The sequence below is a fragment of the Halichoerus grypus genome, chromosome 13 (genome assembly GCF_964656455.1).
Source record: "Halichoerus grypus chromosome 13, mHalGry1.hap1.1, whole genome shotgun sequence".
NCBI classification, from domain to species: domain Eukaryota; kingdom Metazoa; phylum Chordata; class Mammalia; order Carnivora; family Phocidae; genus Halichoerus; species Halichoerus grypus.
The window spans coordinates 48,486,800-48,500,159 of NC_135724.1; the positions used below are offsets into that span (position 1 = coordinate 48,486,800).

The 13,360-nt window shown below is 37.7% G+C and overlaps 1 protein-coding gene and 1 pseudogene across 3 annotated transcripts in view; both read left to right on the top strand.

Annotated features, from left to right (window-relative positions):
* Positions 1–13,360, top strand: part of ABHD3 (abhydrolase domain containing 3, phospholipase) — a 65,271-nt gene that overhangs the window by 34,097 nt on the left and 17,814 nt on the right. For all 3 annotated transcript variants that reach the window (XM_078060523.1, XM_078060522.1, XM_078060521.1), the window contains one exon: positions 8,394–8,439. In XM_078060523.1, the coding sequence (XP_077916649.1) occupies positions 8,394–8,439 (46 nt within the window). The remainder of the gene's footprint in view (positions 1–8,393; positions 8,440–13,360) is intronic.
* Positions 244–5,918, top strand: LOC118527446 (cytochrome c pseudogene; annotated as a pseudogene).

Here is a 13,360-nt window from a genome sequence, read left to right on the forward strand (position 1 = left end):
TAATTCCAAGAGACATATTATTATCCCCATTTTACCAACCAAAAACAAAACTACAGTGTTCATAATTTCGCCAAAGTTAGACAGTTAATGTGTGACAAGGTTAAGATTCAACTGTACAGCCTTGTTACAGATAAATGTATGATTTTTCTTTTTTTTTTAGGTTCTTTGAAATGTTGATCATCCTTCAAAACTCTCCTTTACTTGGTGTCTCAGACTCTTGGCTTAGGAAAACTAGCTCCTGATTATTGTCTGTCAGAATAATGTAGACCTGTAGAATCATAGGACTCTTTCACCAGAGAAATTCAAGACATGACAGGCACACAAGTCATGTTTCATACTCAGGGAATAGATTTTGTAGGGAAAGAGTTGAAACAAGAGAATGAGGTTCTTGAATTATGAATTAAGTTTCACTGTTCTCCATTACTATGTGATAATCAGGAGTTGTGTGTGTAATACAGTTGATAATATAGTCTTGTTAATTATTGTGTTTGATTTCTGATGCTTTACATTCTAGAAAAAGGTACATGAGTTATATTAATCTGTTTTAATATCTTTATGACATTAGTGAGTTTGGAAATGTTCAAGTATTATAATTTTTTAAAAAGAATATATGTTATGCTATTGGATGTAGTGTTGTATAAATGTAAATTAGGGTAGGATAGTTATAGTGTTAATCAGACTGTTTATATCTTTACTAACTTTGTTTTATTGATAGAAGGATGTTGAAATCAACTATGATTGTGGATTTTCTATTTCTCCATTAATTCTGTGAATTTGTGCTTCATGTATTTGGAAGCTCTGTTATTAGTCTTACATATATTTGTGGTTTTTAGTCTTCCTATGATTTAACTCTTTTACCATTATGAAATGTCTTTCTTTATCTCTGGTTGCGATGTCTATCTGATATTACTGTAGCCACTCTAGCCTTCTTATACTTACTGTTTACATGATTTTTTTCATACTTTAACTTTCAAAGTATCTGTGTCTTTATATTTAAAGTGTATTGCTTATACATAGCACATAGTTGGGTCTTGCTTTTTTATCCAGTCTGACAATTTCTTTATTTTAATTAGATTTTTAACCCATTTACATTTAATGTAACTGTTGATATGGTGGATATAGGTTTACCATTTTCATGTTTGCTTTCTGGTTTTGTTGTTGTTGTTGTTGTTGTTCGTTGTTGTTGTTGTTCCTTTATTCCTCTACCACTTCTCTTTCTCTTTTTGAGACTCTGAGTTTTTTGTCTTTTTATCAACCTTGGAAAAAATTTTGCTATTACTTATTCAAATATTTTCCTGCTCCATTCTTTCTTCTCCTCTGGGACTGCAATTACATACATATGTGTTAGATCTTTTGATAATGTACCACAAAAACACTGAGGTTCTATTCAATTTTTTTCGATCCTTATTTCTCTTTCATCTTTATATTGGAACTGTAATTTGCAAGTCAATTGAATTTTTTATTCATATATTGTATTTTTCTGACCTAGAATTTCCATTTTTAAGAGGGTTTATTCCTCTGTTGAGATTTCCTATTTTTTAAATTCATTACAAGCTTATTTTCCTTTATGTCCTTTAGCATAGTTATAATAGCTGCTTTAAATCCTTATCTACTAATTCTAACATGTGGACATCTCAGGGTCAGTTACATTGACTGTCTTATCTTTTGAGTATTGGCATGTATTCCTGTTTCTTTGTGATCTAGTAATTTTGGATTGTATTCTAGACATTTTGAATGATCCATTGTAGAGACTTTAGATTCTGTTATATTTTTCCAAAGAAAACTGATTTTTGTTTGTTTGTCTTATCAGACAGATAATTTGCCTAAACTCAAACTTCAAACTCTGTCTCCTCTGGGGTAGACAGCAGCTGAAATCTCTTCAGTTTTTTATCCTTAATTTGACTGCTTAGAGCCTCATATCTGTATAGATGAAAGTTTAGCCAGAACTGTGGGCTCAGTTTTTACCAGAATTTAGGACTCTCCATCTGTGTCTCTTTTCTGAAAATTTCCTTTATTTTCTAGCTGCTATAATTGTACCAAACTCTGTTTTCTGGTCTCTCAAGCCCATGAAATAGCATTTCTATCTGACATTTATCCATCATTGAATAATACCAACTGGTGCCTCCCCTCAGGCAAAAAGCTATAAAAAGAGGAGAAGCTCACCTAGTGCCATTTTTTTCTTCCAAGTGTCAACTCTCATTTAGTTTCTACCTGCTTTGGTCATTCTCCATTGCCTTTAAAATTTATCAAGACTTTATAGATACTATTCGTTGGAAGGATTGACCTAACAGGATCTACTCTGACATTTCTGGAAGTATAACCTCCTTGTCATCTTTTCTTAACCCAGCATTCAGAACCCTATGCCTATTTTGGTCCTAACCTATTTTTTCCATCCTTATTTTCTATCATTATACTCTATGTAGCCATGTTTCTGCTAAAATGATCTATTATTTCATCCCTTAGAAAATTTTATACATTCCTACTTTACATCTTTGTTTACATTGCTCCCTCCAACCCATATTATATCCCACGCTTTCCTTCTTCTGAAATCTTTACCATTTTCCAAGTCTCAGCATAATACCTATCTGGTTTTTTCCATGAATCCTTTCCTAATCAGTTTTGCCCAACCTGACCTCCTAAGGCTTTATTATCTACACCATTCATTGGACATTGAATTGTACACTGCCTTATAATATTACATTTATTGTAGTCACTCAACCAAAAACATGATGCATTTCTTTTCAACCTAATTAGATTATACTCTCTTTGAGGCAAAGAACCTTATATTTATATTTCATTTTTCTCCTACAAGCTCTAACTCAATCTTCAGTTCAGTAAATAGTCTGTTTAATAGATTTTTGAATGAATGAGTTATTCCAATATTAATATTTATGTAAAGTGCCTAGAACATGATCTGGCACATAGCAAACAATAATCAAGGTTATCTGTTGTTATTATTATCTGAAATCAGCATAGTAACGTATGAATGTTCTTCTTACTCCACCCTCTGATTATTATTTCTGTTCTTAGGTTCAAAGACTTGTGGAATCTTAGAACTAGAAAATATTTAAGGTCATCTGATAAAATCCTTTTATTCTGGCAGATCACGGGGCTTAAGCAGATTCAAGGCTATCTGGTCCATCTCACTGTATCAGAGGTTTTCAATCAAGGAGGCTATAAACAGCCACTCCTATTATTTGGTCCAAAATGTCCACAGCACTAAAGGTTGAGAAATCCTGTGCTACAGTAGCTCTATACCCTTTATTTAACCTTCCTTAAAAAAGACTTACCTGCTTTCCTGGTTAACATGTTCTGTTGTCACAGAGAGTTCTTAATACCAGATTTATTCTTTATTTGGTATTTCTTTATTTATATTTCCCTGTTTTGAGAAGAACATTTAAAATAGCTAAAATATGGGGTGCCTGGGTGGCTCAGTTGGTTAAGCAACTGCCTTCGGCTCAGGTCATGATCCTGAGTCCCACATCGTGCTCCCTGCTCAGCAGGGAGTCTGCTTCTCCCTCTGACCCTCCCCCTCTCATGCTCTCTCTCTCTCTCATTCTCTCTCTCAAATAAATAAATAAAACCTTTTAAAAAAATAGCTAAAATACATAGGAAAAATAACTTTTGCAGAATAATTTTCCTCATACTCGTGACTTTTAAAATTATTTGGGAGAGTTTAGAGAGTGGGACGTACACCTCGTGAGTGGACACCTTTGTTTTGCACATGATGAAAGAGTAATTTAAAAATGGATGATGTAGGGGCGCCTGGTGGGTCAATTGGTTAAGTGTTCGACTCATGATTTCAGCTCAGGCCATGATCTCAGGGTCTTGAGATCAAGCCCCACATTAGGCTCTGCACTCGGCAGGGAGTCTGCTTAGGATTCTTTCCCTCTCCATCTCCCTCTCCCTCTGCCCCACCCCCTGCTCATGCGCTCTCGCTCTCTTTCAAATAAATAAATAAATAAATCTTTTAAAAAATGAAAAAAAAAAATGGGTGATATTGAGAAAGGCAAGTCTTTTGTTCAGAAATGTGCCCAGTGTCATACCATGGAAGAGGGAGGCAAGCACAAGACTGGGCCAAATCTCCATGGTTTATTTGGGCGTCAGGCCCCTAGATTTTCTTACATGGATGCCAAAAAGAACAACATTCTTGGAGAATCCCAAGAAGTACATCCCTGGAACAACAACAACAAAAATTATCTTTGCTGGCATTAAGGAGACAAGGAAAAGAGCAGACTTGATAACTTATCTCAAAAAAGCTACTAAGGAGGGGTGCCTGGGTGGCTCAGTTGGTTAAGTGTCTGCCTTTGGCTCAGGTCATGATTCCAGGGTCCTGGGATTGAGCCCCACATTGGGCTCCCTGCTCGGCGGGAAGCCTGCTTCTCCCTCAGGCTCCCTGCTCAGCGGGGAATCTGCTTCTCCCCTCCCACTCCCCCTGCTTGTGTTCCCTCTCTCGCTGTCTCTCTCTCTGTGTCAAATAAATAAATAAAATCTTTTTTAAAAAAGCTAATAAGAAGTAATAGTTGGCCATTGCCTTACTTATTACAAAACAAAAATGTCTTATGACTTTTGTATGTGTACCATCTTTAAATTGATCTCATACACCAGAATCCAGATCATGAATGGATGATAGAATATTTCTTTTGGACGGTCCTGATTTAAATAAGATGGGCTCGTGGTTAAATGAATAGGATCAGCTTTTTGAACTTTGATAGTAATTCTGGTTCAGCAAGTGCTGTCATGTTTTCCCCTTCTAAAAATATGATTGGAGTTGATTAGTAATGTTCAGCTTTTCACAGAGATGGTAAATGCCATCTCCTAACTTATAGGAGATTGGTTTTATATTTAGATTTATGTAACTGGTTATAGTAATGTATTTAAATACAAAGGAAATCCCTTCACCGTCTCATAGAACAGCAAGACTCAGCTATGTTTCAAGTTGTGTTCGTTAGCCTGTGAAAGGCAAGGGCTGAAGTTAAGTTGGCAATGTCCACTTTATCTTTTTGGTCTTAACTATGCCGACTTAATTAAAATTCCCTGCCTCTTAAATGTTGCCTTTTGCTTAATGAAAGGCATTTTAGTGTGGTTTATGTATAATATCAAAAAAAGAATATTTAACACTTCTCATATTTCATAGATGATCTGTAAGGTCAGATGCTTTTAAGATTCAGTGTGATGATATAGCAGCCGACTTGGCTTGTGAATTCTTTACTAAGTCAGACCGAGTTATAATTCAGGATTGTCTTCTAAACAGCTATTCAAAAACATAACTGTGGAATTACCATATCTGTATGATTGGTAATGGTGTTTTTGACAACTCCTTAGAAGGGTTAAAGTAGAGGAAGTATATCAGCAGCACAAATTTGTAAGTTATGTGATAAGGCTTAAGATAATTAAAAACAAAATCACAGGGGCGCCTGGGTGGCTCAGTCGTTAAGGGTCTGCCTTCGGCTCAGGTCATGATCCCAGGGTCCTGGGAACAAGCCCCGCATCAGGCTCCCTGCTCGGCGGGAAGCCTGCTTCTCCCTCTCCCACTCCCCCTGCTTGTGTCCCCTCTCGCTGTGTCTCTCTCTGTCAAATAAAGAAATAAAATCTTAAAAATAAATAAATAAATAAAAACAAAATCACAGATCAAAAAATTTGGGAGAAATTGTAAAAATTATTTGGAGAGAGAGCTGTTACAAAGTTAATGGAGGCTTATCAAATATCTTAGTAATAGTAGTTGTTGTACAACCAGCTCTTTTAGCTTTATATGTAGTGTTCCCTGATGACTGTCAGGGCAAAAAAGGGGTTAGATGAAAGAAAAAGCAGGTTACTTGTCACCAACTGGAGTGGGAGAGAGAGAGACAGAATGGCAGCTGTCATTCTGCCTTCCTCTGTAGCTGCTTTTCTCCATTCTTCCTTATCTCTCTGCCCAATTTCCAAGGCGAGGAGTATATGCAGTGATGACGGCTACTGACTGAACGTTGTTAGGAACAAAGGCCTGTGGAGAGGTCAGTACATTTCCTCCTCTAGCAAGAGATACCAGAGCTGTGATCTACTTTTCAAAGTTTCCTGAAGGGAAGTACAAATATCCCGGTCTGAGTTGGGGAGAAAATCCCAGATGCACAGGCTGCTTTGTCATGAGTTTGCAGATCATCATTTTCTTTGCCCTTACTAGTTCTGTTCCCTTCTCTCGGTGGTAGTCATATGATGACATCTTGCCTCAGAAGCCATTTTTATCCTTATTTAGTGTTTGCTCTCTAAAGATGGTTCTTTTCTGGGTGACTCGGAGCTACAAGGTTCAAGGTCACAATGAATTTTAGCCCCAATTCGTGTGTAACCTAGGTGCTTACGCAAATACATGCGTGTGGCTTACTTAAATCTTATTTATGTTTAATCTGTCTTGCCATTCTTTTTTTTTTTAAGGATTTTATTTTTAAGTAATCTCTACACCCAATGTGGGGCTCGAACTCACAACCCCAAGATCAAGAGTTGCACACTCTACCAACTGAGCCAGCCAGATGTCCCTGTCTTGCCATTCTCTTTAGCAAGAAAAGATTAAAGGCTGATCCTACTCCCAACTTTTCTGCATGTTTTCAGGGTTTATTTAAGATATTTCTTTGACTGTCAATAAAATGTAATAATATTTCTAGCTTTTTCTCAAATCAGATTTCTGATTTTTTTTTTTTAATTTTTAAATATTTTATTTATTTATTTGAGAGAGGAGAGTGAGCACCAGGGGGAGCAGAGACCGAGGGAGAGGGAAAAGCAGACTCCTTGATGAGCAGGGAGCTGGCCACAGGACTGGATTCCAGGACCTTGGGATCATGACCTGAGCTGAAGGCAGATGCTCAACCAACTGAGCCACTCAGACGCCCCTGATTTCTGATATTTTAAACATTTCCTTTTTTTTCATTTGGGCCTAATAAAATTCTTTATATGAACTTTCAGATGAAAGAAAGAATTCCTGGGGCGCCTGGGTGGCTCAGTCATTAAGCGTCTGCCTTCGGCTCAGGTCATGATCCCAGGGTCCTGGGATCGAGCCCCGCATCGGGCTCCCTGCTTGGTGGGAAGCCTGCTTCTCCCTCTCCCACTCCCCCTGCTTGTGTTCCCTCTCTCCCTGTCTCTCTCTGTCAAAAAATAAATAAAATCTTTAAAAAAAAAGAAAGAAAGAAAGAATTCCTTTGCAGAAACATATCCTGAATACCACATTGAAATCTAACCCCTCCCCCTACCATAAGAGTTAGTTGTGAATGTTGTGTAAGGCAGTCAGAACCCACAGTGATCAGCAACACCCTGAAAGAAGGGAATTAGAACCTTCAGTGGCCTTGATTGATTGGATAAGTATACAGACAAAAACAAAATGAATTTTAATCAACATGAATATAGATTCACTCAATCAAAGAGAATCCTGTAGACACGAGTCAGGATTTGGTTTGAGGATGGCAAAAAATACATATCTGAGGTTCTGGCTGACTGAAAGTTAAATGAGAATTAAATAATTTAAATGCAGAATGACTTCTTAAAGCTACCATGTCCCTACAATTACCATTGCTATTAATAGCTCACTTTCCTGTGTACTTACCATGACCCAACACTGCTCTAAGCCCTTTGCATATGACCATTGATTCAGGAGAGACAAACAAGATTATAGGGAACACAGTTTGTCTTTCTTCCCTGAGGTCAACTGAACACCAAACGGTAACATAGTGGGGGCCCTTCCTACCAGCTCAGATGCGAGGTTCCTTGCAGCTCTACCTGTGGTAATGTTTTCACCTCAGGTAAAATTCCAGTCTCTGTGTCTGTCAAGTCTTGAGGGAATAATAGCTATTTCTTAGAATAGGAATAGATACTTAATGTTACAAATAGGATAGGTAAAGGACTTTTTTTTTTTTTTTTTTTTTTTTTTTTTTAGTTTGAGGCAAAAACTTTTAAATTTGGCTTGTACTGGGGCACCTGGCTGGCTCAGTGAGGGGACCGTGTGACTCTTGAGCTTGGGGTCCTGAGTTCGAGCCCCATGTTGGATGTAGAGATTATTTAAATAAAAAAAAACTAAATAAATGAATAAATAAATAAATTTGACTTGTATTTAGAATTGCTTTAATAACATTTATTGGAGGCCTACACATATGCATAGGAAGAAGTTGTAAAAATTCTGCTTTTCATAGGAAAATTTAACATCACTTCAATATACAATTTTCTGATTTGAACTCACATATTGAAGTTAGAGAAGTGGAAATACATTTTAATGCATTTAGGTGAAGTTGTCAAACATTCTCATGTCTGTGGAATAGATTTTTAAAAATCTTTTAATACCCTAAAACAGTGCCACTAGCATGATTTTAATATGTATTATATTGTGAGCAAGAATCATGTGTAAAAATAACAAACATTACTTTCCTGGTTTTTAGATGTGTGGTTTTTAACAACAGAGGAATGGCAGGGGAGAATCTCTTGGTAAGTAAATTTAAATTAATGACAACAGCTTAATTTTTAAAAGAATGATTTCTAGTTTTATAATGAAAAGCACATTCTTCTTTATTTAAAATAACTGTGTGTACAATACAAGTTCACTGTGGAAAAATACAGATAAGCAACAACAAGAAAAGGAAATTTATAAGACTCGTAATTATACAACCAGGGGAATTCCCTTAGCCTATGTATATCCAAATTGTCCATCATAATTAAGATATATGTAATGTATTTCTGTTTTTATAGAAGCTAAAGTTCTATTTTATAACTCTTATACTTACTATATTTTAACATCAGTAGATACTAATCTACATTATTTTTAATGCAAAACACATTTTCTTTAAAAATTAACTGATACAAAACAAATCAGCCAATATGATGATACTTTTTTTTCACTTAAGAAATTTACTTTTGTCATGAAATGGATTGACTGTATGTTATATGCCTATTTGACAGCCAGAGTTTACATAGAGGAAATATTATTTAAATCTTTTTATTTACTCAGCTTTTTTTTGCTCTAACCCATTAAGTTTTTGCTAGAGGTTCTCCCACCTCTTAGAAAATCATCATTCTATCTGATGTTAAACCTGTGAGTTGGAGTGAGAACTCATATTGACTGAAATTTTTTTGAAGATTTTCAACTGTTAATCCCTTACCACTCCAATAGGTCAAAGACAATTCTACCAGAATTGAAAGAAACCTTTTTTTTTTTTTTTTTGAGTCATTGATAGAGAATGATATTAAGACTATAAATAATTAAGTCATGCTGGAAATAAAAATGTGTAATCATGTTGCCAATGTCAGTACTTTATGAAAACTTAGGGGGAAAAGGGCTCTTGCACTTTGCTTTACAGGGACTTGGGTCCTGGAGGGAATCAAGATCAATATGATTTCAAAAACTAAAGTTATAAAATGTTTATGTTCTTTCTCAAGCACCTCACAATAAATAGTTTGATGTGAAGGTTCACATTTCCTTTTTTAGTCCAGCCCTTTAGAAATCTTGTAGACAAATGGCAGGTACTCTTAAAGGGAAAGATTTGAATTTGTCACTGTGACCCTGGACCCACGAAATCATTTCTGAGCAGCTCTTGTCTGCTGTGTCTCCTTCTAGGTGCTTCCAGGATACAAAAATGGGAAGGGCATTCTGAGGCTCTCAAGAAAATAATGTGTTGCAAAGTAAAGTCCATTCGGTCTCATAAAGTGAGGGACAAAGATCTGTTCATTCAGCAAAGCTGTTTTGTTTGCCTATTAAATTAGTCACTAGACAAGACAATATGGTGAGGAGTGTACACGATATTAGATGCAACCTTAACCTTTAGGAGCTTTCACTTAAGTTATAGGACAGAGTTTGGATATTTGAAAATATATGCAATACAGTGTGCTAAATGTAACTGTACGAGGACGTATAAAGATTGTTGAGCCTAAAGAGAGGGCATAACAAACTGCCTGGGGGAGGTGGGAGAACATCGTAGTGGAGGTGAGTTTCAGTTGGATCTTGAAGGCTGTGATCTTGAACCAAGAGAGGGAATAGAGAGGCTTTCTCAGCATAAAGAGTGAGATATGTAAAAGCATGTACTTACTGGTGGAGGGATGATGATGATGATGATTTTATTGAATGTTTACTGAGTCCTTAGAATGTATCAGTTATGTCTTTTTGTATTTAATGTTCAACCGTAGTAACAATGCAATGGTTTAGTTAAGCATAGCCATCATCACCCCCGTTTACCAGCTGAAGAAAGTGAGGCACAAGCAGGTTAAGAACATGCCCTAGCCACAAAATAAAAGAATTAAAAAAAAAAGAACATGCCCTAGCCAGGAAATTCAGACCCAGGATTCAAACCCATGTAGTCTGACTGTGTCCTTATGGTCTTGACCATTATGTTATACTCCCTCTCATTCAGGAAGTGACAGGGATTCTTCTAGAGGGGTTGGGCCAGATTTTGAAGATTTTTTTGGTGTAAAAAAAATTTCAGTTTTAGAGATTTTGGGTGCTTTGAGATCATCCAGGTGGAAATTTCTAATAAACAGTTGGGTATTGTAGACTGGGCCTCAGGAGAGATGTACAAGCTGCAGAAAGAAACAGATTGTGGTACAAAGTGAAACCTGGAGCTCAGGAGTGGTCGAGATTGCTCAGGGATGGCTTGAACAGCAAAAGGGGGAGGTCTATGGATAGAATCTTGAAACACAACACAAGGAAGGAGGAGAGAAAAGAAGAGCAAGAAGCTTGAAAAACCTTCTACCCTTAGCATAGTTAAGTGGAAGTTAATTGGAAGTTAACTTTGAAAGAATGCAACAAACCCAGTAACTTTTACCCATCACATTAATTGGTTTTTTGAAAAATCTCCAAGAACACCTCGAGTTCTTACAAAGGGATAGTATACAGATAAACATTTTTAAATTTTTATTTTATAAAACTTCTATTTTATATTAAAGAATTTAGAGTTCTAAATGAGAGGGTAAGAGTAGCTTAGTCTCTGGAGTCTTATACAGAGCACTGGGTTGGATCCTGATGAACTAGTACCTCCAGCAATTATCTGTATCACAAAGGCTAATGTAATCTAATTTTAAAAAAGAATAAAGATGTAAAATGACCGAAATGTAATTACAATTATATGCTTGAAAACAACTGCTTTAAAAAAGAAATTTAAGGGAATAAATTAATTATAATTTAATATATACTTCTTGTACCCTACTAGATCACAAAAATGAGATGCCAATATTGATTATTAGAGCTATCTTTGATATATAGTTCCCTTGATAATCCTCTTCTTTCTGCCCTTAGAGCTGTGAACAATTACTGTTTCAGACTAGAGGAACTCTTATTTTATTTATACCTCACCTTGTTCCAGAAAGGATTTAATGTAGCTCAGACCCAGAGTAAGTAAGACCTTCCTGTGGGCATAAAAAAGAACAAAAGATGAATCAGCAAAGATCAAACAGGAAGGCACATTCTCTAACTGAAATTAACCTAAAAGAGCTAGCAAAGGTGAAATGGAAGTTAGAGTGAGCAGTTCTCCTAGGAGTGGAAGAAATGCAAAAGGAGAAGTTTTGCTGAAGTATGTTGGTGATATACTTAGAATTCATAGGGATTACTATGACTCCTGAAGAGGAGAATAAGAAAAGAATTTTCCACTACCATATTGTCCTGATTTCCAATTACACATTGCAGAACTGTGGAAAAGCCAAAAGCCTTGCTCAATAGCAAGTGAGAAGCCGGCACATTGCCCTCCCTGGGGCTGTGAGCTATAGGAGATGGAGAGTGTCCTAGAGAAATATTCTCTTGGTGAGAGAAGCAGCGTGCTTATTACATTCTGACACCAGCGCTTATCTCATCCTGGCCTGGCACTTGGGATCCTCTAATCCTGAAAAGCTCATTTTTTAGATGAGGACGCCTCTGGACAAGTGGGGTGACAGGCCTGAGGTCATAAAACTGATTAGTGGTCTCAGGGCAGGAACTCAGGCTGTTTGCTGGAATGTCTTTACCTTTCAGCACTGGCTTTAAGTCAAGTCAGGCTGAAAATCCGGGGTTAGAGATCAAAGGGGTTTTCAACAAGAGGGTTCCTACCTCAACATCAGATAATGGATGGTTCCCTAAGGACGCAGATCTACAGAAATCAGCTCTTGTTTCCTACCGAGCTTTTCCACCTTAGCTTTGGAAGCTAATGGGATGGGAAGGATATAATGCTCTCTCCCCTCCTGAGTTCCATTTTCTGAAGTAGGCATTCAGAAGGGATTAAGGACCTTCCTTATGGTCTAAGGGGAGGAACATAGAGAGCAGGGCCAGTCAGGACACAGTTCATTTGTCAGACTCACACCTTCAGGCACTCTCTTTCCCATACCCGATACCTCCCTACTAAACATCATTGCACCCAATCCAGGTCTGCTCTTTCCTAAATGCTCCAAAAATTACCTCTCCCTCCTTCCTCTACCCCAATCAGAACAACCCAGGAAGGCTTGATCTCAGCCAGATACGGGTATGAATGTATTGAATCCTTTAGAGTTTTTTCCCTAACATTGCTAGGTCCAGTTCAGTAATACTGACGCTTGTAAGTGGTGGGTACACAAAAGACTGTACAATTCTCTATAGTTAAACAATTTTCAAATAAGGAAGAATGTTTAAATAATTGAAGAATTTCTAGGAATAATAATAATAATTTAATAGCTAGCTACCATTTATTGAATGCTTAATAGGGGCCAGGTGATCCTATCAGCTATGCAGTGTTTGGCAGGACTTCCCTGTGTGCTGCAAGGAATTCCCATAGCACTAGATTTCCCTCTTCCCAAGTCACTCTAGATCCTTTTATCATTCTTGTCACTGCAGCCTTCTCCTCTCTTGGCTCAGCTCTCACCCTATTCCTTTATTCTTCTGCTCTCACCCTGTTTCTCTATTCTTCTATTCTCCAAGCAGTTGGTTCTCAGCCCTGGCTGCACATTAGAATCCTCTGGGAAGCTTTAAAAACACTGATCCCTGGACCCCATTCCCCCCCACCCCCACCCCCGAGATCCTGATTCATTTGGTCTGGGGTGGAGTCCAAGTGTCTGTGATTTGTCTCAACACTCCCCAGTGAGTCTAAAGTACAGGCAGGGCTGAAGACTGCTGTGAGGTGGCAGCCTCCCTCCCTGGCGAGCCACCTCTGGCCCCAAACCCAGCCAGGGCGGGGCAGGAGACTTGCTTCTTAGGCGCTTGCACCAAGGATAACTCCTGTCTACCTGGCTGGTCTGCTCCAAGCCGCTAACAAAACCGTGGTGTCACTGTGGAGCATGAGTGCATATGCGTGTAGCCATGTAGAAATGAGTGGAGTGGGGCACCTAGGCCATCTTGGCCTCAGAGGTGGCCAGGATATTTCTTGGGGTCCTTTGTTTTGTGGCTGGTTATTTTAAGAAACAATCAAAGTCCCGGGCACTT